The following is a 23,342-nucleotide window of genomic DNA, read 5'->3' as shown; positions in this document are numbered from 1 at the left end:
TGTAACTCCACCTAACCTTTTGGACACTAAGGGGCAATTTTGCATGGCCAATCCACCGAACCCCCCCCCCCCCCACAACCAGGCCGCCCCTGGATGCTTCCACGCCGGGTCCTGCTGGGTAAGAGCAGATGTGCATGGTGCCGGCGGGACTCGGGTTTTTTTGCTTGGCGTGGCCGCTCGGCCCATCCCGGGCCGAGAATCGCCGGGGTGGGGCGCTCGACCGGCGCCGCGCCGGCGCCAATGGCGGCGATTCTCTGGGGAATCGGCAGACTGGAACCGGGGCAGTGTGGCGCGATTCGCGCCCGTCCCAGCGATTCTCCGGCCCGGCCTTGGCTGAGAGTATCCCGCCTGCTATATTTCTAACTACTTTCAGTTTTGATGAAAGACCGAACCTGAAACATTAACTATTTGTCTCTTCACTTCATTTATTATATATTTCCAACATTTTCTGTATTTACTTTGGAAAGAGACAGGCCTTTGGATTTAAAGGAAAGATATCAAAACAGCCAGAAACCAAGTCTGTTAGCCTGCAGTGGACAAAATTACCTTCTCTTTTCTCACAGCAAGGTAGCACTGTGGTTAGCACTGTTGCTTCACAGCTCCAGGGTCACAGATTCGATTCCGGCTTGGGTCACTGTCTGTGTGGAGTCTGCACGTTCTCCCTGTGTCTGCGTGGGTTTCCTCCGGGTCTCCAGTTTCCTCCGACAAGTCCCGAAAGATGTGCTGTTAGGTGAATTGGGCATTCTGAATTCTCCCCCCCCGTGTACTAGGAGCTTTTCACAGTAACTTCATTGCAGTGTTAATGTAAGCCTACTTGTGACAATAACGATTATTTTTTTAAAAATTGCATTGTCCATGTGGACTTGCCTCCTCTTTTCCCTGTACTTGTGACTCTAATTATGGACAGATTGCTGTACAGATTTGCATGCTGCTGTTAACTCTAAACCTCCAAAACACACAGCGTTTCCTAGACCCGTCCAATCTTTCTGTGGTCCTCTTTCTTGGCTTCTTCCTGAAATCGCTCCCACTCCTTCAGCATCTTGTAATGAAGAAATGAAACACCGTAGATTCTCTACGGAGTCTCCATGTTTGACTTTCCTTCCCAGTATGGCAAGGACATTTTATAAATTCTCAAGGCATCTGTGGTTCCTTTCCCTGCCTGAATTCCATCCTGTCCCTGACCACGAGCCAGATCTAAACTATTCCCATCTCTAAAGGAGATGACTTGGGGCAGCACGGTGGCACAGTGGGTTAGCTCTGCTGCCTCATGGTGCCGAGGTCCCAGGTTCATAGAATTTTTAAAAAAGAATTTACAGTGCAGAAGAAGGCCATTTGGCCCATCAAGTCTGCACTGGCCCTTAGAAAGAGCACCATACCTATGCCCACACCTCCACACTATCCATACACCTCCACCCTATCCTCGTAACCCTACCTCATCTCTTTTGGACACTTATGGGCAATTTAGCATCGCCAATTGACCTAACCTGCACGTCTTTGGACTGTGGGAGGAAACCGGAGCACCCGGAGGATACCCACACACACACGGGGAGAACGTGCAGACTCCACACAGACAGTGACTCATGCCGGGAATCGAACCTGGGACCCTGGAGCTGTGAAGCAATTGTGCTAACCCCTATGCTACCTTGCTGCCCCACGATCCCGGCTCTGGGTTACTGTCCATGTGGAGTATGCACATTCTCCTCGTGTTTGCTTGCTTTCACCCCCACAACCCAAAGATGTGCAGGGTAGGTGGATTAGCCACGCTAAATTGCCCCTTAATTGGAAAACATGAATTGGGTACTCTAAATTTCTAAAAAAAAAAGGATATGACTTCCTCCTGGATCAAAATGTCCAGAGAGTGCTCTCCCTCCCTGGTTCACCGTTGGCTTGGCTAACATTCATTGCCCATCCCTAATTTCCCTTGAGAAGGTGGTGGTGAGCTGCCTTCTTGAAGCACTGCAGTCCGTGTAGGAACACTCACAGTGCTGTCCTGCACCTCGGTCTCTGGCTCAATAACTACAAACTTAAGTTTCTCGAGTTGCAGATTCTTACTGCTTGGGATCACACTGCTCCCCACCAATTCTGACGTTTCAGATGCAGCCCACCTCCTCCACTGCCATCTTATTTTATATATTTAATTAACTATAGGTTTATGTATTTAATTCACTTGGTTTATTTTTAGTTTTTTCATGCTCATTAATTTATATTATTAATTTAAATTATTAATTTGATTAGGTATCAGTTATAGTTTCCTAGTTTTAAACACTTACAGCTTACAAAAACCATTGTGTTTAAGGCAAAAGGGAGCACCTCCTGTCTCCTCTGCACGGAAGCCTATGGGGCTGTATAATTAATTGCACTGTGACTGCGTTTCAAATTGTTGAACCTGTGGTGAGATTAGGGATAAGATGGAACATTATTTTCCACAAGGAGAATGGGAGCCGTTGTACAGGGTTGCATTCGGGTTACAGAGGGGCAAGCTGTTAGCTCATGGGACCTTATCGCAATCCAGGCTCGCGTTTATTCGTGGAGGTTTGTTCCGGGACTATGGGCTAGATATCGCAACTGGCTGGCCATCAGAGCAATAGCTCGGGCAGCAGGAGCCTGCCAACCTTCACCAAAGATTTTGCAAGGAAACTTACTTCAAATGTTCTCATCCGAGTTGGGATTCTAGTCCCACTGTCTTCACCTGCCAGGAAAGCTGTGTTGCCATCTAACCGTCCACCCACCCAGTTTCCGCTTGGCAGGTTGGGCTAAGGTGGTTCCTTACTGCTCTCCCCATCCGCCCCCCCCAAATTCCCAGAGATCACGAAGATGCGCAGGAGAACAAGACAACTGATTCCTCGTGGGAATTGAATGTGCTGTAAGACGAGATCGAAGAAACCAGACCGAATTAAGTCAAGGGAATAGTAAACAAAATAAATGGAAATTACTGCAGCAAATTTAAAACTGATATTAGGAAGAACAAATTTGCTGAACGATAACTACTACACAATAACTTAAATAATAATAACAATCTTTATTATTGTCACAAGTAGGCTTACATTAATACTGCAATGAAGTTACTGTGAATCCCCTAGTCACCACATTCCGGTGCCTGTTCAGGTACACAGAGGGAGAACGCAGAATGTCCAAATTACCTAACAGCACAACTTTGGGGACTTGTGGGAGGAAACCGGAGCACCCGGAGGAAACCCACGCAGACAACGTGCACACAGATAGTGACCCAAGCGGGAATCGAACCCGGGATCCTGCTGCTGTGAAGCAACAGTGTTAACCACTGTGCTACAGTGCTGCCCTTAGCAGGCGTAATATAATGAAACGTCCCAAGAGGCTTCACGGGAGCATGTCAAAAGCAAAGTGTGACACTGAGGCACATAAGGAGATGTTACTTCGGGTCATCGAGAGCTTGGTCAAAGAGGATGAAAGCGAGGTCGTCAGGAGGAGAGGTGCTGGGATTAACTTCCACAGCCTGGGGCCTTGGCAGTAATTATAATTTGGAATGCATAAAAAGCAGGAATTAGAGGGGGGTTGTAAGGTTGAAGGAGATTACAGAGGTAGGGAGGGACAAGGCCATGGACAGGTTTGAAAGAAAGGATGAGAATTATCAAGACTGATAAATATTTGGAGTAGTGGGGATAAACTCCAGATAATGTTGAATCCCGTGATGCAGGAGTTGAGGGCTTGGACTGATTGATTTTGATGGGCGGAATGGCTGTTTCTTGCACTTAAATTCTAGGAACAGGAGGAAGGCCATTCAGCCCCTCAAGCTTGTTCCGCCGCCATTCAATTTGATCATGGCAGATCTGCACCCGCAGCTCACACATGCTCTTCTTTCCCAGTGTTGCTCTCACTCTTTTTTTTCCCTCTCTGAATGTTATGCAGGTGGGAGACAAGCAGATGGAGTGAGTGTTCCCGGACCTGCGGGGAAGGCTATCAATTCAGGACAGTGCGGTGCTGGAAAATGATTGCCCCTGGTTTCGACAGCTCCGTTTATGATGAATTGTGTGAAGCGGCCGAGCTGACCAGACCTGTGGAGCGCAAACTCTGCAAAAACAAGGGGTGCGGGCCGCAGTGGGAAGTGTCGGAATGGTCAGAGGTAGAGCAGCTTTGTTTTGATGTGGATCATCCCACCAGAGGACATTAAGGGGTTTGTTGTCCTCTGTTCACTAATTGTAATAAAAGTGAGGTATTCTTCCCTATTTAATATTCATCCCGTGCATTGGGAGGCACCATAGAACACTTTATACTTCAAACACACCATATAAATATCTGCTCTTCTCCACTGCTCTATTCACGCTTGTGAAGAAAGAAACTTGTAGCCCATTGGGAATATTAAAGAGTCTTTTGGCAGTACAGAGCTCGAGTGTCATTGAACAAAGACACGCAAAGCTTTTCATGTTCATGCATCCGGATATTCACAAGAATGCCAATTGTGAGGGAAGCAACAATTTATACTTCATGAGAAGAGGATTGGTTGACAAATGGAATCTGATTGGTCGAGGCAATGCTGTAAAGAATGCACAGTTAACTGATGACTGGCAGTTGATTGCCAAGCCTTAAATCCAAACCATGACTCTGATTGGTCAAGGGGAATGAACCAGAGAATTGTTGTTCCCTTGACATTTGATACACTTGCGAATGTCCTGATGAGTGTAAGATGAAAAACTTTGACATGTGTTTTTCAGTGATATTCAAGAGTATTAAATATTAATTCCTGAACATGGGCATCACCAACAAAACTGACATCTATTTCCCATCCAATTATGGCAATGCATATTTTATAGCACAGTTCTGGGGAGTGTGGAGGGACAGACTGACCTGGCCTTAGGGTTCATGTACATAGGTCTTTGGAGGTGGCAGGACATAATGAGAGAGACGTTAGGAGAGCATATGAGGTCTTAGGCTTCATGAATAGAAACATTGAATACAAAAGCAGGGAAGTTATGCTGAACCTCTTTTTAAGGCTGTGGCTAAGCCATAACTAGAGTACCATGTCCATTTCTGGTTACCAGACTATAGGATTTGATAGACGTGTACAAAATTACGACAGGTTTAGATCAGGTAGATAAGGGCAAACTATTTCCATTAGCTGATGGTACAAAAACTTTGGATCCACAAGTAAGATTTTGGGCAAGAGGTGCAGGGTGATGTGAGGTCTGGGATCTTGCCTTCATGGCAACTGGTGGAATTTAAATTATGTTGATAAATACAAAGCTACCACAGTAATGATGACAATGAAACTATCATCCATTGTTGTAAAAACCCATTCAGGTTTTTAATGTCCTTCAGGGAAGAAAATCTGCCATCCTTATCTGGTCTGAACTACATGTGACTCTACATCTGCAGCAATGTGGTTGAGTCTTAACTACTTTCTGAAATGGCTGAGCAAATTTTTTAAGAATTCATTTGTGGGATGTGGGTGCCGCTGCTAGGACAGCATGTATTTCCTATCCCTGATTGTCCTTGAGAAGGTGGTAGTGAGCTGCCTCTTTGAACCTCTGCAGCCCATGTGGTGTAAGTACAACCACAGTGCTGTAAGCGAGTGTGTTCCAGGATTATGACCCAGTGACAGTGAAAGAACGGCAATATATTTCCAAGTCAGGGTGGTGAGTGGCTTCCAGCTGGTGGTGTTCCCATGTATCTGCTGCCTTTGTTCTTTGAAATGGTCATAGATTTGAAAAGTGCTGTCTAAGGAACCGCGGCAAGTTCCTGCAGTGCATCTTGTAGGTAGAAGGTACACACTGCTGCTATTGTGCATCTGGGGTGGCAATCGAGCAGGCTTCTTTGTCCTGGATGGTGTCAAGCTTCTTGAGTGTTGTTGAAGCTGCAGTCATCAATGCAAGGGGAAAATATTCCATCACACTCCTGACTTGTGCCTTGTAGTGGATAGACCTGCTTTGTGGAGTCAGGAGGTGAGTTAATTGCCGCAGGATTCCTAGCCTCTTGCATGCACAGTATTTGTATGGCTTGCCCAGTTCAGTTTCTGCTCAATGGTAATCTCCAGGATGTTGATAGTGGGGAATTCAGAGATAGCAATGCCATTGAATGTCATGGGGCGAGGATTAGATTATTTCTTTTTAAAGTGCCTGGCACTTGTGTGTCATGAGGGTAACTTGCCACTTGTCAGCCCAAGCCTGGATATTGTCCAGGTTTTGCTGCATTTGGACATCAACTGCATCAGTATCTGAGGAGTCGCGAACATTGTGCAGTCATCAATGAACTTCTGACCTTATGATAGAAGGACGGTCATTGATGAAGCAGCTAAAGATGGTTGGGCCAAGGACATTACTCTGAGGAACACCTGCAATGATGTCCTGGAGCTGAGATGATTGACCTCCAACAACAGTAACCATCTCCGGAACCAGGGAGGTAAAAGAGCGTAAGAAAGAGCGAGACTGAGAATAGAGATCTTGGAGTTTGGAGCTACTGAGGTGATGTCAGGATTCAAAAGTGATGCTGGGCAAGTGCAGGCAGCTGATTGGGTGAGTACGGTCGGGTAAATATTTACTACTTTTATCACAAAAGGTTTGTAAAGTGTTTATTTTGTGGTGTATGGCTGGTAAGGACTATATTCTGTAGTAATGAGGACCAGGGAAGAAGGGCCCAAGAGTAATTGATAATATTTGATTTTAAGTATCTTCCAAAAGATTTAATTTAAAGGATTGAGTCATGGCAGGAGAGCTCAAAGCCATGGTGTGCTCCTTCTGCTCTATGTGGGATGCTGGGAACTTTTCCAGTGCCCGAGGCCAACATATGGGCAGACAGTGTCTGCAGCTGCAGTTCCTGGAAGTGCGAGTTTCGGAGCTGGAGCGGCGGCTGGGGCAGTGTGGAGCCTTCCCGAGGCGGAGAGTACCATGGATATCATGTATATTGAGGTGGTCACACCGCAAGCTCAGACTCCACAAGTAGGAAGGGAATGGGTGACCACAAGGCAGAACAGGCACTGCAGGAATCACCATTCTCCTGCAAAACAGATATACCACTTTGGATACTGTTGGGGGAAAGCAGCCAAATTTGCTGCACCATGGTTGGCTCTGCTGTGTAGGGGAGGAATAATTTGTTTATGGGATGTGGTATCGACGGCTGGACCAGCATTTATTGACCATCTCTAATTGCCCTTGAGGGGGCAGTTCAGTCAACCACATTGTGGTGGACCTGGAGTCACATGTAGGCCAGACCAGGTAAGGATGGCAGATTTCCTTCCCTAAAGGGCATTAGTGAACCAGGTGGGTTTATATGAAAATCGACAAGGATTCATGGTCATCGTTAGACTTTTAATTCATTTTTATTGCATTCAAATTTCACCATCTGCCATGGTGGGATTTGAACCCAGGTCCCCAGAGCATTACCCTGTGTCTCTGGTTTACTAGTCCAGTGACTGTACCACTATGCCACTGCCTCTCCCCATGGGAAAGCAATAGTTATAGGGGATTCAATTGTAAGGGGAATAGATAGGCGTTTCTGTGGCTGCAAGCAAGACACCAGGATGGTATGTTGCCTCCCTGGTGCTAGGGTCAAGGATGCTTTGGAGTGGCAACAGGACATTCTAGAGGGGGAGGGTGAATAGCCAGTGGTTGTGGTACACATCAGTACCAGCGACATAGGTTAAAAAAAATTAGGTCTTAATATCATAATATAGGGAGTCGGGAAGTAAGTGGAAAAGTAGGACTTCAAAGGTGGTGATCTGAGGATTACTACCAGAGCAGAAATAACAGGGTATATCAGATGAATATGATGCTGAAGAGATGGTGTGCGAGGGAGGGTTTCAAATTCCTGGGGCATTCGGACCAGTTCTTGGGGACGTAGGACATGTCCAAACTGGATGGGTTACACCTGGGCAGGACCAGAACTGATGTCCTTGGGGGATTATTTACTAGAGTGGTTGGGAAGGGTTTAAACTAAAGCGGCAGAGGATTTGGGAACCGATGCAAGGAGTAAGAAGAGGTAGAAACACAGGCAAGAATAAAAGACAGAAAGGGGAATAAGAAAAGTGATAGGCAGAGGAATCAAGGGCCAGAATCAAACAGTGAAAAATAATGGGAATGGGACAAGTAATGTTAAAAAGATAAGCCTTAAGGTTTTATGCCTTAATGTGCGGAGCATTCGCAATAAAGTGGATGACTTAATCTTGCAAATAGATGTAAGCGGGTATGATATAGTTGGGATTACAGAGACATGGCTGCAGGGTGACCAGGGATGGGAAATGAACATTCAGGGGTATTCAGTATTTAGGAAGGACAGATAAAAAGGACAAGGCAGCGGGGTTGTATTGCTGGTTAAAGAGAAAATGAATGCAATCGTGAGGAAGGATATTAGCCTCAATGATGTGGAATCTGCACGGGTAGAGCTGAGGAACACCAAGGGGCAATAACCGTTAGTGAGGATTGTAAAGGGACCTACAGGCTGTAGTGGTGATATTGGAAATGGCATTCAACCGTGAACTAGAGACACATGCGATAAAGGAACATTTGTAAATATGGGTGGCTTTAATCTGCATATAGATTGAGCAAATCGGACTTCCGGTGGCGGCTATGAAGGAGTAAGTCGCACATTTGGTGGCTCCCACTCTGGTCGGACTTTTGGACCTTGCCCCCGTTTTTCTACCGGACTTGAATTGTAAAACGGATGTTAGAGGCAATTATTTACTGAATTCCCACTTCGGTGCATGGAGAGAAGGACTAGAAGTGTTCGTAAGGGCAGAAACAAAAAGATAGAGAAGGCTTGGGCTGTAGCTGCAACAGGAGACAGCATGGTGGAGGTTTGGACGTCTGGCTTGTCGACCCAGCAGTCTATATGGAGCAGCTGATGCAAGTCATTCAGGAAGGCTTTGCTACACAGAAACGGGACTGCTTGGACCCAATAAAAGTGTCGATTGAGCGGTTGGAGCATAGATTGGATGCCCAGGATCGGGCGATCCAGAAGGTGGAGAAGGCGCTGGCAGAGCAGGAGGAACATCAGACTGCGGTGGAGCTGGAGGTGGAGATGCTGAGGGACCAGCAGAAGAAGCTCCTGGAGAAGGTGGAGGACATAGAGAATAGATCCCGCCGGCAGAACCTAAGAATCGTCGGGCTCCTGGAGGGGTCCGAAGAAACGGACGCTGGGGCATACATCGCAGACATGTTTGTGAAGCTGCTGGGGGATGGGGCATTCTCCCGGCTCTTGGAGGTGGATAGGGCTCGCAGAGCACTCGCGAGGAAGCCGCGAATGGGAGACCCCCCGAGGGCAATGGTGGTGAGATTCCACAGGTTCTCGGATAAGGAGCGCATTCTACAGTGGGCCAAGCAGTCACGGCGCTGTAAGTGGGACAATAGCATCCTGTGGGTTTACCAGGACCTGAGTGTGGAGGTGACCAGGAGGAGAGCAGGCGTTAACCAGATCAGGTCGATCCTTTTTAAGAAAAAGGTGAAGTTTGGACTGTTATACACAGCCCGTCTCTGGGTCACGCATGAGGATCAGCACTTCTACTTCGAGTCGCCTGAGGACGCGTTGGACTTTGCGAAAAAGAAAGAGCTGGTGATGGATTGAGAACTTTTGAACTTGGCTGCAACGTTCATGTTGTTGTTTTTTTTGTTTGTTTCTCTGTTTTTGTAAAAAGTTTCTCGTTTTGCGTTTCATGGAAGATGTCCGTGATGCCGTTTGCATTGATTTTGAACCAGCGGTAGAGCTGAGTGAGTTAAGGTTTTCATTTGCACTGTTGGGGGATGGAGGTGTGCTTGTTTTGATCTTGGTGTTTTTCTGTTGGGCAATTGTGTGGGGATTGTTTGATGCTGGAGTTTGTTTGGCTGAGCGGAGGGGAGGGTGCGGAGGGAACAATAGGTGGGAGACTATCTGGCTGAGGGCCACCAAGCTAGCTAGGCGAACTGGCTCTCGGAAGCGCAGTGGGGTGTGTGCATATGTTTAGTTTAGTAAAGGGGTTGGGTTACAGGGTGTTGTTACTCGGGGGGCGGGGGGGGGGGGGGGTGAATGCTCTGCTGACGAGGGAGGGACATGGGCTGAGGGACAGAGAGGAGGTTGGGGGCGGGGGCTGCTTGGGGGCAGGCCGGTGGAGGCGTGCAGCACGGGCTGGAGGCGGGCCTAAAAAAGGGGATGGCTGATCGGAGAGGGGGGGGGGGTCAATGAGCTGCCCAACTAGGTTGATCACCTGGAATGTTCGAGGGTTAAATGGGCCGGTCAGAAGTGCACATGTGTTCGCGCATCTTAGGGGATTGTAGGCGGATGTGATAATGTTGCAGGAGACGCACCTTCGAGTAACTGACCAGATTAGACTGAGGAAAGGCTGGGTCAGTCAGGTCTTTCCCTCGGGACTAGATTCAAAGACTAGAGGGGTCGCGATCCTGATCAATAAGCGGATAGAGGCGGGTAGAATGGTCTCGGACGTGGGAGGTCGGTACATTATGGTCAGTGGAAACCTCGAGTGGGTGCAGGTGATATTAGTAAATGTGTATGCGCCAAATTGGGATGATGTGAAGTTTATAAAGAGGATGCTGGGGAAGATACCGGACCTGGACTCGCACAGGTTGGTCATGGGAGGGGACTTCAACACAGTTATGGACCCTGGCTCTGACCGGTCAAGCTCGAAAATGGGCAGGGTGCCAGTAATGGCAAAGGAACTAAGAGGGTTCATGGAGCTGATGGGGGGTGGGTGGGTGGGGGGGGGGGGTGGGGGGGGGGGTGGATCCATGGAGATTTGGGCAGCCGAGGGTGAAGGAGTTCTCCTTCTACTCACACGTGCATAAAGTGTACTCCCAGATTGATTGCTTTATTTTGAGCAGAGCCTTGCTGGTTGGGGTGGTGGACACGGGGTACTCGGCGTTTACAATCTCAGACCATGCTCCGCACTGGGTTGACCTGCAGGTTAGTAAAGATAGTAACCAGCGCCCGCATTGGAGGGTGGATGTGGGACTTTTGGCGGATGAAGGGGTGTGCGAGCGGCTGAGGAAATGTATTCAGAACTACCTGCAGGTCAACGACACGGGGGAAATTTCAGTAGCGGTGGTGTGGGAAGCACTGAAGGCGGTGGTCAGGGGGAGCTTATCTCGATCCGGGCCCATAGGGAGAAGGTGGACAGGGCAGAGACAGACCGACTGGTAAAAGAGATACTACAGATTGATAGGAGGTATGGGGAGACCCTCGAGGCAGGGCTTTTAAGGGAACGGCGGAGGTTACAGGCGGAGTTTAGCTTGCTGACCACAGGGAGGGCAGTGGAGCAGCTGAAAAACGCGAGGGGGGTGATCTATGAGCATGGAGAGAAGGCCAGCAGAATGCTTGCACAGCAGCTTAGGAAGAGGGAGGCAGCCAGGGATATAGGGAAAGTAAAGGACGGAGATGGGAACCTGGTTGGTGATTCAGTAGGGGTGAATAAGGCGTTTCGGGATTTCTACAGCAGGCTGTACAGGTCGGAACCCCCTACGGGGCCGGAGGGGATGAGGCACTTCTTGGAGGGGCTAATTTCCCAAAGGTGGATAGGGGCGGGTAGAAGGGCTGGGGCTCCGATCGGGTTGGAAGAGATAGTGGAGGGCTTGAAGGCATTGCGGTCGGGTAAAGCCCCGGGGCCGAACGGGTACCCAGTGGAGATTTATAAAATGTTCTCTGGGATATTGGGGCCGGTGTTGTTGAGGATGTTCAATGAGGCAAGGGAAAGAGGGGTGTTGCCACCGACGATGTCACAGGCCACGATTTCGCTGATTCTTAAGCGGGACAAGAACCCGGAACTGTGTGGGTCCTACAGGCCGATCTCCCTGTTGAATGTAGATGCCAAGTTGCTGGCCAAAATCTGTTGGCGCACAGGGTTTTGCTCTATGCGGATGACCTGCTTCTGTACGTTTCGGACCCAATAGAGGGAATGGAAGAAATCATGAGGATTATAGCGGAATTTGGCCGGTTGTCGGGGTATAAGCTTAATGTGGGAAAGAGTGAGATGTTTGTGGTCCAGGCGAGGGGACAGAAGAGGCGACTGGGAGAGCTGCCGTTTAGGTTAGTAAAGGGAAGCTGGAGCTACCTAAGCATCCAAGTGGCGCGGGAATGGGACCGGCTGCATAAACTGAATCTGGCCCGGCTAGTGGACCAAATGAAGGACGATTTTCAGAGATGGGACGCGCTTCCGTTGTCTCTGGCTGGGAAGGTGCAAACGGTGAAGATGACGGTCCTCCCGAGATTACTATTTGTATTTTCAGTGTCTCCCCATCTTTAATCCATGGCCCTTTTTTAAGCGGGTCAACAGTGTGATCACGGGCTTCGTCTGGGCGGGCAAGACCCCGCGAGTAAGGAAGGTAATGCTTGAGCGGAGTCGGGGAGAGGGCGGGCTGACGCTGCCAAATTTTAGCAACTATTACTGGGCGGCTAATATTGGCATGATCAGGAAGAGGGTGGTGGGGTAGAGTCGGCATGGGTGCGTATGGAGGCGGCTTCATGTAAGGGCACCTGTCTGGGGGCGTTGGTAACCGCCTCTGCCGTTCCCGCCGGCACGGTACTCCACCAGCCCCGTGATGGTGGCGGCCCTGAGAGTTTGGGGCCAATGGAGGAGGCATATGGGAGCAGTGGGAGCATCGGTCTGGGCCCCAATCTGTGATAATCACCGGTTTGCCCCGGGGAGTATGGACGGGAGGTTCCAATTATGGCGGAGAGCGGGGATTGAGAGGATGGGGGATATGTTCATAGTGGGGAGCTTTCCGAGTATGGAGGAAAAGTTTGGGTTGGCGAGGGGAAACAAATTCAGGTATCTGCAGGTGCGGGACTTCCTTCGTAAACAGGTGTCAACCTTCCCGCTCCTACCGCTAAGGGGAATTCAGGACAGGGTAATTTCCAGAGGGTGGGTAGGAGAAGGCAGCGTTTCGGACATTTATAAGGAGCTTTTGGGGCGGAGGAGACGCAGACCGAGGCACTGAAGCGCAAGTGGGAGGAGGAGCTCTGAGGCGAGATAGAGGATGGTCTATGGGCAGACGTGTTGAGTCGAGTCAACGCATCCGCAAGATGTGCCAGGCTCAGCCTGATACAATTTAAGGTTGTTCACTGGGCTTACATGACAGTGGCCCGGATGAGCAGATTCTTTGGGGTGGAGGACAGGTGCGCAAAATGTGCGGGAGGACCAGCGAACCATGTCCATATGTTTTGGACATGTCCAAAGCTTAGGGGATTTTGGCAGGGTTTGTAGATGTCATGTCCACGGTATTAAAAACAAGTGTGGCGCTGAGTCCAGAGGTGGCGATTTTCGGGGTGTCGGAAGACCCGGGAATCCAGGAGGAGAAAGAGGCAGACGTTCTGGCCTTTGCTTCCCTGGTAGCCCGGAGACGGATACTATTAGCTTGGAGGGACTCAAAGCCCCCGAAGTCAGAGACCTGGCTATCGGACATGGCTAGATTTCTCTGTTTGGAGAAAATCAAGTTCGCCTTGAGAGGGTGACTGTTAGGGTTCACCCATTAGTGGCAACAATTCGTCGACTTCTTTGCGGAAAATTAATCGTCAGCAGACGGGGGGTGGGGGGGGGTGGGGAGTAGTTTAGATTAGAGTAGGGGGTTAATAAGTGTGGGACCTGTATGAAAGGTAAATGGCTTTTGCACTATGTTTATGGTTTCATATATATTGTTTATTTTGTTGTTGTTACTATACCAAAAATACCTCAATAAAATGTTTATTAAAAAAAAAATAGATTGGGCAAATGAAACTGGTAACAATACCATAGAGCTGTGTGTTTTACAAAGTTTGTTTCTCTGGACCCACTTTTGCCAACGGCCCAACCATTGTGACCCATGCCGGCTGACCTTCGTTATCCACGCCGACCGACCTTTGCGGCATATGCCATAATTGTTTACCTATAATGTGACAGTGAAGCATGCTTGGTCCTCACAATCTCATTTGAATGAGGTTGATAGGAGGAGAGGGCAATGCATATATCAGGTGCAGACTTCAGCCAGCTCCTTTGTGCCGTCTTCATCTTCATGAAAACGGAAAATTCAAACTAGTACCTGAAGGTCGTCGTGAAGTGCAATAGCAACAAAATGCTTGTTTTGCTCAGCACTGGAGACTCCTGGGAGATACTACACCAGAATGCCGACAGCCTCATGAGCTTTGGCATGTTTTTAAGGTAAGCCACAGCATTGTAGTTTTTCAATTTGGAGTCAGCTCTAAGTTAATAACTGACTCTGGGGTCTCAACCTGAAAAAAGAATTTTTCACCCACTACTTCTCTTTCAAAATTTGAAACTTCTCTTCTCATTTGCCAGCACCTCCTGCATATAACACACATAAGCTTTGCATCCTTATTTGCATTGGCACAATTGACAAAACCATACCTCAAGAAATCATCTTCCTATTGCTTTGTTCCCAAGTTAAATTTCTTCTTAATGGGCTGTTAACCAGGGGCCCTGGAGCTCTGTTTAGAGATAATACTAACGCTGCTCTGTCATGCCCTGGACTCTCCTGAGCAGTTCTCTCCAGCAGATTCCATTGTGAGACCCTGTCCAATAGATAAACTACCTATTTGAATCTCTGGCCATCTCTTACTTTTAAGAAAACCATTCATCTTAACAGTTCACCTGCCTTGCTTGCCAGCAGCTGGGAAATGGAAGCAACATTGCTCTGTGATTTGGCGCCAAGAGCTAGTACCTGCAGGACGCTTGATGTCAAGTGTGCGTGCAGAGCGGGTAATGTGCTCTCTGCTGCTGCTTCAGCCGGAAGACTCCACACAGATTCATTTATTTTCATTTAAATGGCGGCAGCGGCCACTATTCTCAATGTAAAACCCGGTAGTGGTTGTTGGGAGCTTCTCCCATGATTGGGACCACCGTGGGATACAGTGCGACCGATCGCTCCACCCTCACAACACCTGCCCGCTACCCGCACTTTGGAAAACCCTGCCACGGAGGAGGAATTCCTGGAGTCTATATGGGATGGTTTTCTGGACCAATACGTTGAGGAACTAACTAGAATATAGGCCAGATTAGACTGGATATTTTGAAATGAGAAAGGAATAGTTTTGAGGGCCCTTGGGGATGAGCGACCATAATATGATAGAATTCATCAAAATAGAGAGTGACGTAGTTGATTCAGAGACTAGGGGCGAAATTCTCCCCCAACGGCGGGATGTCCGCCGACTGGCGCCAAAGCCGGCGCCAATCAGACGGGCATCGTGCCGGCCCAAAGGTGCGGAAGGCTCCGCATCTTTGGCGGCCTAGCCCCAACATTGAGGGGCTAGGCCGACGCCGGAGGGATTTCCGCCCCGCCAGCTGGCGGAAATGGCGTTTGTTTCCCCGCCAGCTGGCGCGGAAATGCGGCACATGCGCGGGAGCGTCAACGGCCGCTGTCAGTTTCCCAGCGCATGCGCAGGAGCGTCAGCGGCCGCTGTCAGTTTCCCGCTCATGCGCAGTGGGGAGAGTCTCTTCCGCCTCCGCCATGGTGGAGGCCGTAGCGGAGGCGGAAGGGAAAGAGTGCCCCCACGGCACAGGCCCGCCCGCGGATCGGTGGGCCCCGATCGCGGGCCAGGCCACCGTGGGGGCACCCCCCGGGGTCAGTTCGCCCCGCGCCCCCCCCAGGACCCCGGAGCCTGCCCACGCCGCCTGGTCCCGCCGGTAAATACCAGGTTTGATTTACGTCGGCGGGACAGGCAATTCCTGGGCGGGACTTCGGCCCATCCGGGCCGGAGAATCCAGCGGGGGGTCCCGCCAACCGGCGCGGCCGGATTCCCGCCCCGCCCAATCTCCGGGAGCGGAGACTTCGACAGGGGCGGGGGCGGGATTCACGGCGGCCAACGGCCATTCTCCGACCCGGCGGGGGGTCGGAGAATGACGCCCTAGGGTCCTGAATCTAAATGAAAGAAACTATGATTGTATGATGGTTTGGGGAACGTTACTTAAAGGGATGACGGTTGATAGGCAATGATAAATATTCAAAGAGCGCATGGGTGAACTGCAACAAATGTTCATTCCGTCTGGTGGAAATATAAAACTGGAAAGGTAGCCAAAACATGGCTTACAAGGAAAATTAGAGATCGTTTTAGATTCAAGAAAGAGGTATACAAATTGGCCAGAAAAAACAGCAGATCTGAGGTTTAGAGTAGTTTGGAATTCAGCAAAGGAGGATAAAGGGTTTAATTAAGAAGGGGAAAATAGAGGACTGGAGTAAGCTTGCAGGGAACATAAAAACTAACTGTGTTGCTGCAATTATACAGGGCCTTGGTGAGAACATGTATGGAATATTGTGTTCAGTTTTGGTCTCCTTAGTCGAGGAAGGATGCTCTTGCTAAAGAGGAAGTGCAGCAAAGGTTTACCAGACTGATTTTTGAGATGGCAGGACTGGCATATGAAGAGCGATTGAGTCAGTTAGGATTATATTTGCTGGAGTTTAGAAGAATGAGGGGGGATCTCATAGAACCCGATAAAATCCTAACGGGACTAGACAGGGTAGAGGCAAGAAATGTGATGAATGTCAGAAATTATTTTTTATTTGTGGCAGCAATGTTATTAAAAACCCTGGTTGAAATATATACAAGCAGTATGACTGGTAAAGCTGTGATTAAGCAGTCATAAAAGTGAGGGTACCATTGATTCTAACCATTTACTTGTTTACATATGGAACTAAGGAACATTGTATTGATTGCAGGAGATTCCCTGTGGTGTAGTTAATTTGAGGGATTGTGATGATGGTGCCTGGGGCATTATCTGTAAGATATGATTCTGTGAGTGTGGCAATTCAGGCTGTTGCTGAGACAACTCTTCAATTTGGCACAAGCTCCAGATGTTATTCAGGAAGAATGTTCAGGATCAACATGGCTGAGGGTGAGGGGATGGATAGATGTGTGCATGAGTGGGTGGGTTGGGTGTGTGGATGATTGGGTGAGCGGAAGGGTGGATGAATGGGTGGGTGAGTTGGCATGTGGGTGAGTAGGTGTGGACGGATGGGTGAGTGGTTGAGTATATGTGGTATTAATGTGGTACCGCATAAACAACCAATGTTAGAGCAATGGAGAACCAACAGAAAACAAACCAGAGGTCGGATTTGTGCTGGAGATCGTGGCAGTCAAATGCTCCACATTCACTATTAAGCAACATTACAAAACAACATTCCTGATTGCAGGAGCCTGATGCCATCACAGTGCGGTTGTGTCAGTCAGTTTCAGAGAGCTTTTACTTTTCATGAGAGATGAACTGGCTCTCGGTGGATGAGTTGGTTCATGTCAGGATGCCGAATAGATCATAGTAAGAAATCTTACACCAGGTTAAAGTCCAACAGGTTTATTTTGAATCACTAGCTTTCGGAGCGCTGCTCCTTCCTCAGGTGAATGGAGAGGTGGGTTCCAGAAACACATATATAGACAAAGTCAATGATGCAAGACGATACTTTGAATGCGAGTCTTTGCAGGTAATTAAGTCTTTACAGGTCCAGATGGAGCGACTGGAGAGAGGGATAATCACAGGTTAAAGAGGTGTGAATTGTTTCAAGCCAGGACAGTTGGTAGGATTTTGCAAGCCCAGGCCAGATGGTGGGGGGTGAATGTAATGCGACATGAATCCAAGGTCCCGGTCGAGGCCGTACTCATGTATGCGGAACTTGGCTATCATTTTCTGCTCGGCGATTTTGCTTTGTCGTGCGTCCTGAAGGCCACCTTCATAGATTATCATAGAATTTACAGTGCAGAAGGAGGCCATTCGGCCCATCGAGTCTGCACCGGCTCTTGGAAAGAGCACCCCACCCAAGGTCAACACCTCCACCCTATTCCCATAACCCAGTAACCCCACCCAACACTAAGGGCAATTTTTTGGACACTAAGGGCAATTTATCATGGCCAATCCACCTAACCTGCACATCTTTGGACTGTGGGAGGAAACCGGAGCACCCGGAGGAAACCCACGCGCACACGGGGAAGACGTGCAGACTCCGCACAGACAGTGACCCAAGCCGGAATCGAACCTGGGACACTGGAGCTGTGAAGCAATTGCGCTAACCACAATGCTACCGTGCTGCCCTTGGAGAACGCTTACCCGAAGATCAGAGGCTGAATGCCCTTAACTGCTGAAGTGTTCCCCGACTGGAAGGGAACATTCCTGCCTGGCGATTGTCCCGAGGCGTGGTACATTGGCGAGACCATGCAGACGCTGCGACAACGGATGAACAGACATCGTGTGATAATCGCCAGGCAGGATTGTTCCCTTCCCCAACAGGTATCTGGGACAGGCTGGTGGGATGATTTGTGTTTACCTGTAGTGTATGTTCACAATCAGCATTGGAAGTTTATGGTCGATGTCAACATGTAGTTCAGCTCGATCATCTGTCATTTGGTGTACTCACCTGGACACAGTTTCAGAGGGTGAATTGCCCAGAGGGTGAATTGCCCCTCCCTTTATCTGGGTTCCTGAGTGCCTATCCCCCACCACAAACCAGGACTATTCAGACCAGGGAATTTGACCTTCAAACTTCCTCCTCAGCTGTCGACAGTAGAGTGCATTCGTCCTGCGTGCCCTTGAGGGAGGAAGTCATTTGGCTAAAAGGCAGTGAGCTGAAGATGTATTTTTCTACAAAGCTTTTGAGATAGTAATCTCCTTCTTCCATTTTCACTTATCTTTAACACTTCTGAAGGTCCTCGAATGCTCAAATGCCAATCACCAGCCAGGAAAACAGTGACAACCCAGGAATGTGAATCCCCCTGATTGATGTCTTATTTCCGCCTTTAAATCAAGAATGCTGCCCACAGCCCCTCCAGTTCAGCCAAAATGACAGCCTGACTGTCTGCGAGTGACTGAAAACAACAGTAAAGCACTGGAGATGCAAGGCAGTGTGTGGGTATTTCCTTTAAGAGCTAAAAGTTAATGGAAGGTACACACAGGAATCAGAAAGGTAAATAGAATGGTAGACTTAAGATAAGGGGGCTGGAATACAAAAGGGATGAAAACATGTCACCATTTGTTATAACCCTGCATGGATTCATCCAGCTGGGGATGATTGTTCCCTAGTGCTGATTGGGCTATGAGTTAACCAGCATTAGTATAACACCATTGTACAGAGCTCTGGGGTACTGCATTCTTTTGTCTGCTTCAGGAAGGTTATATTGACCTTGGAGGAGATGCTTTGCAGATCCAACAGAACTATACCAGGGCTTGGAATTAAATTGAGGGTGCTGTGGTTTGTATTCCGTTGAATTGTAGAACACTTGAGGGGTGAGGTGTTTAGATTAATAAAAGGATTTGACAGGGTAAATGCCGATAAACTTTCTCCTCTGTGCATTAATTGAGGACCAGTGATGATCCTAAAATGACTGTTCAGTCATTCAGGAGTGATGTCAAGAAGCACTTTTTCAAACAGGTAAAGGAGTGGTAAACCCTGTCCCCCAAAATTCTGGGAGAATTGGAATAATGCTGAAATTTAATACCTGGTATATTTAGAAGAGAAATGATGGGAGGAGGTTAGAGTGGAACAGAGACACCAGCATTGACAGGTTGGCAAATGGCCTGTTTCTGAGCCATTTATCCTACACTATTCTACGAAATTTCCAGTCTGAGAGGTAGATTTTGTTCGATGAGGATTTGCAGGGATATGGAGCTAAAGCTGGCAGAGGGATTGGACGTACAGATCAACGATGATTTAAGTGAATGACAGAACAGCTTGAGGGGCTGCATTTACTGCTCCTGTTTCTATGTTCCTGATGCAATGCTTCTTAAATTCCACATTTTATGGGTTAAAGGGACTTTCAATTTATGCAGGACACAGTCCTGAAAAGGTTTAAAGATACTCAGCCAATGACATTTGGAAACAACCTCAACGTGGAATTTGCCCACCTTATAACATTCTTTTGCATTTAGTGTTCAGCACGGTGTGGCACCAGGGGTATGATGAGACGTGAAGTCCGCTGCTCAGTGGAACCTCGCCTGTGTGATGAGTACATCAAGCCAAGCAACAAGAAGGAATGCATGGGTCCTCCATGTGACCGTCGCTGGACTGCATCAGACTGGGGACCAGTAAGTGCTGCACTCAATTTACTGATGTATCCCGTAGAACTCCAAAATTAATCTTATGTGCTATTCGCCCTCCACAAGATGGATCTTTGTCACAGACTATTTAATAAAGACACCCACAACCCACACTGACATTAACACGCGGGGACACACACCCCACACTGACATTAACACGCGGGGGGGGGACACCCCATACTGACATTAATACACGGGGATGCAGACCCCACACTGACATTAACGCATGTGGATACACACCCTGCCCTGACATTGACACGTGGGGACACACCCCACACTGACATTAACACGCGGGGGGACGACACACCCCATACTGACATTAATACACGGGGATGCAGACCCCACACTGACATTAACGCACGTGGATACACATCCTGCCCTGACATTGACACGTGGGGACACACCCCACACTGACATTAACACGCGGGGACACACATCCACACTGACATTAACATCTGGGGATACACACCCCACACTGACATAAACACGTGGGGACACACATCCCACACTGACATTAACATAGGGAAAATACACCCCACGCTGACATTAACATGTGGGGATACGCACCCCACGCTGACATTAACACGCGGGGGACACACACCCCATACTGACATTAATACACGGGGATGCAGACCCCACACTGACATTAACGCCCGTGGATACATACCCCGCCCTGACATTGACACGTGGGGACACACCCCACACTGACATTAATACGCGGGGACACACATCCACACTGACATTAACATCTGGGGATACGCACCCCACGCTGACATTAACGCACGTGGGGATACACACCCAACACTGACATTAACGCCTGGGACAAACACCCCACACTGACATTAACGCACGGGACATACCCCACACTGACATTACCACGTGGGGATACACACCCCACAGTGACTTTAACATAGGGGAAATACACCCCAAACTGACGTTAACAGGTGGGGACACACTCCCTACACTGACATTAACATACAGGACACACACCCCACACTGACATTAGCACGTGGGGATACACACCACACACTGACATTAACACACAGGGACACACACTGACATTAACAGACGGGGACACACTCCCCACACTGACATTAACACACAGGGACACACACCCAACACTGACATTAACACGTGGGGATACACACCACACACTGACATTAACACACAGGGACACACACTGACATTAACAGACGGGGACACACTCCCCACACTGACACTAACACACAGGGACACACACCCAACACTGACATTAACACACAGGGACACACTCCCCACACTGACAACGCATGGGACACACACCCCACACTGACATTAATGCAAGGGACACACACCCCACATTGGCATTAACGCCTGGGACACACCCCACACTGATATTAACGCACAGGACACCCCACCCCCCCACACTGACAACACGTGGACACACACCCCACACTGACATTAACAAGTGGGGATACACACCCAACGCTGACATTAGCACACAGGACACACTCCCCACACTGACAACGCATGGGACACACACCCCACACTGACATTAACGCCTGGGACAAACAACCCACACTGACATTAACGCACGGGACACACCCCACACTGACATTACCACGTGGGGATACACACCCCACAGTGACTTTAACATAGGGGAAATACACCCCAAACTGACGTTAACAGGTGGGGACACACTCCCTACACTGACATTAACATACAGGACACACACCCCACACTGACATTAACACGTGGGGATACACACCACACACTGACATTAACAGACGGGGACACACACCCAACACTGACATTAGCACACAGGGACACACACCCAACACTGACATTAACACGTGGGGATACACACCACACACTGACATTAACACACAGGGACACACACTGACATTAACAGACGGGGACACACTCCCCACACTGACATTAACACACAGGGACACACACCCAACACTGACATTAACACACAGGGACACACACCCAACACTGACATTAACACACAGGGACACACACCCAACACTGACATTAACACACAGGGACACACTCCCCACACTGACAACGCATGGGACACACACCCCACACTGACATTAATGCAAGGGACACACACCCCACATTGGCATTAACGCCTGGGACACACCCCACACTGATATTAACGCACAGGACACCCCACCCCCCCACACTGACAACACGTGGACACACACCCCACACTGACATTAACGCATGGGGGGGACACCCCACACTGATATGAATGCACGGGACACACCGCACACTGACATTAACATGTGGGGATACACACCCCACACTGACATTAACATAGGGGACATACACCCCACACTGACATTAACATAGGGGACATACACCCCACACTGACATTAACACACAGGACACACTCCCCACACTGACATTAACACACGGGTCATACTCCCCACACCGACATTAACGCATGGGGGACACACCCCACACTGACATTAACAAGTGGGGATACACACCCAACTCTGACATTTAACACACAGGGACTCAAACCCCACGCTAACATTAACAGACAGACACATACTCCACACTGACATCAACGCACAGGACCCACTCCCCACACTGACATTAACACGTGGGGATTCACACCCCACACTGACATTAACAGATGGACACACACCCCACACTGACATTAACACACGGGGACAGACACCTCACATTGACATTAGCACACGGACACACTCTCCACATTGACATTAACAGAAGGGGTCACCTTAGGCTTTCTACCCCTTCAGTACTTTCCTTCCTGGACTGGGGAGGAGACCTCAGAGCATTCCCAGGTATCCATTCTTTTTTTTTAATATATGTATTTTTTCTCCTCCTTTTTCACATTTTCTCCCAAATTTACACCCACCAACAATAAACAATAATCCAGAACAAATACGTCAATCCCCATATCAATAACAACGATCCCATCCTCCCACCAAACCCCAAACATTAGCCCGCATGTTCACATAAACAAATGACAAAAAGGAATTAGGGATCACCCATAGTCGCCATTAACACACACAGCCCCCTCGCCCCAACCCTCTCATCACCCGCCCCAACTAATGTTTGATGTTATCCAGTTCTTGAAAGTGCATAATGAATAATGCCCATGAATTGTAGAACCCCTCCATCCTTCCCCTCAGTTCAAACTTAACCTTCTCAAGAGTCAATAATTCCAACAGGTCCCACCCGCCACGCCAGGGCACAGGGTGGAGAGGCTGCTCTCCAATCTATCAGGATCCGCCTTTGGGCGATCCACGAGGCGAAGGCTACAACATCTGCCTCCGCACCCGTTTCCAACCCTGGCTGGTCCGACACTCCAAATATGGCCTCCCGGGGGCCCGGGTCCAGTTTCACGTGCACCACTTTAGAAATT

At 48.9% G+C, this 23,342-nt stretch overlaps 1 protein-coding gene across 2 annotated transcripts in view; it reads left to right on the top strand.

Moving 5' to 3' along the window:
* Positions 1–23,342, top strand: part of LOC140426623 (ADAMTS-like protein 2) — a 271,271-nt gene that overhangs the window by 162,510 nt on the left and 85,419 nt on the right. For both annotated transcript variants that reach the window (XM_072511624.1, XM_072511625.1), the window contains 2 exons: positions 3,886–4,099; positions 19,790–19,945. In XM_072511624.1, coding sequence (XP_072367725.1) covers positions 3,886–4,099; positions 19,790–19,945 — 370 coding nt within the window. The remainder of the gene's footprint in view (positions 1–3,885; positions 4,100–19,789; positions 19,946–23,342) is intronic.

This window comes from Scyliorhinus torazame, chromosome 7, assembly GCF_047496885.1.
Source record: "Scyliorhinus torazame isolate Kashiwa2021f chromosome 7, sScyTor2.1, whole genome shotgun sequence".
Classification (NCBI taxonomy): Eukaryota; Metazoa; Chordata; class Chondrichthyes; order Carcharhiniformes; family Scyliorhinidae; genus Scyliorhinus; species Scyliorhinus torazame.
The sequence above is the reverse complement of the archived record's forward strand: the minus strand, read 5'-3'. Positions and strand labels throughout refer to the sequence as shown.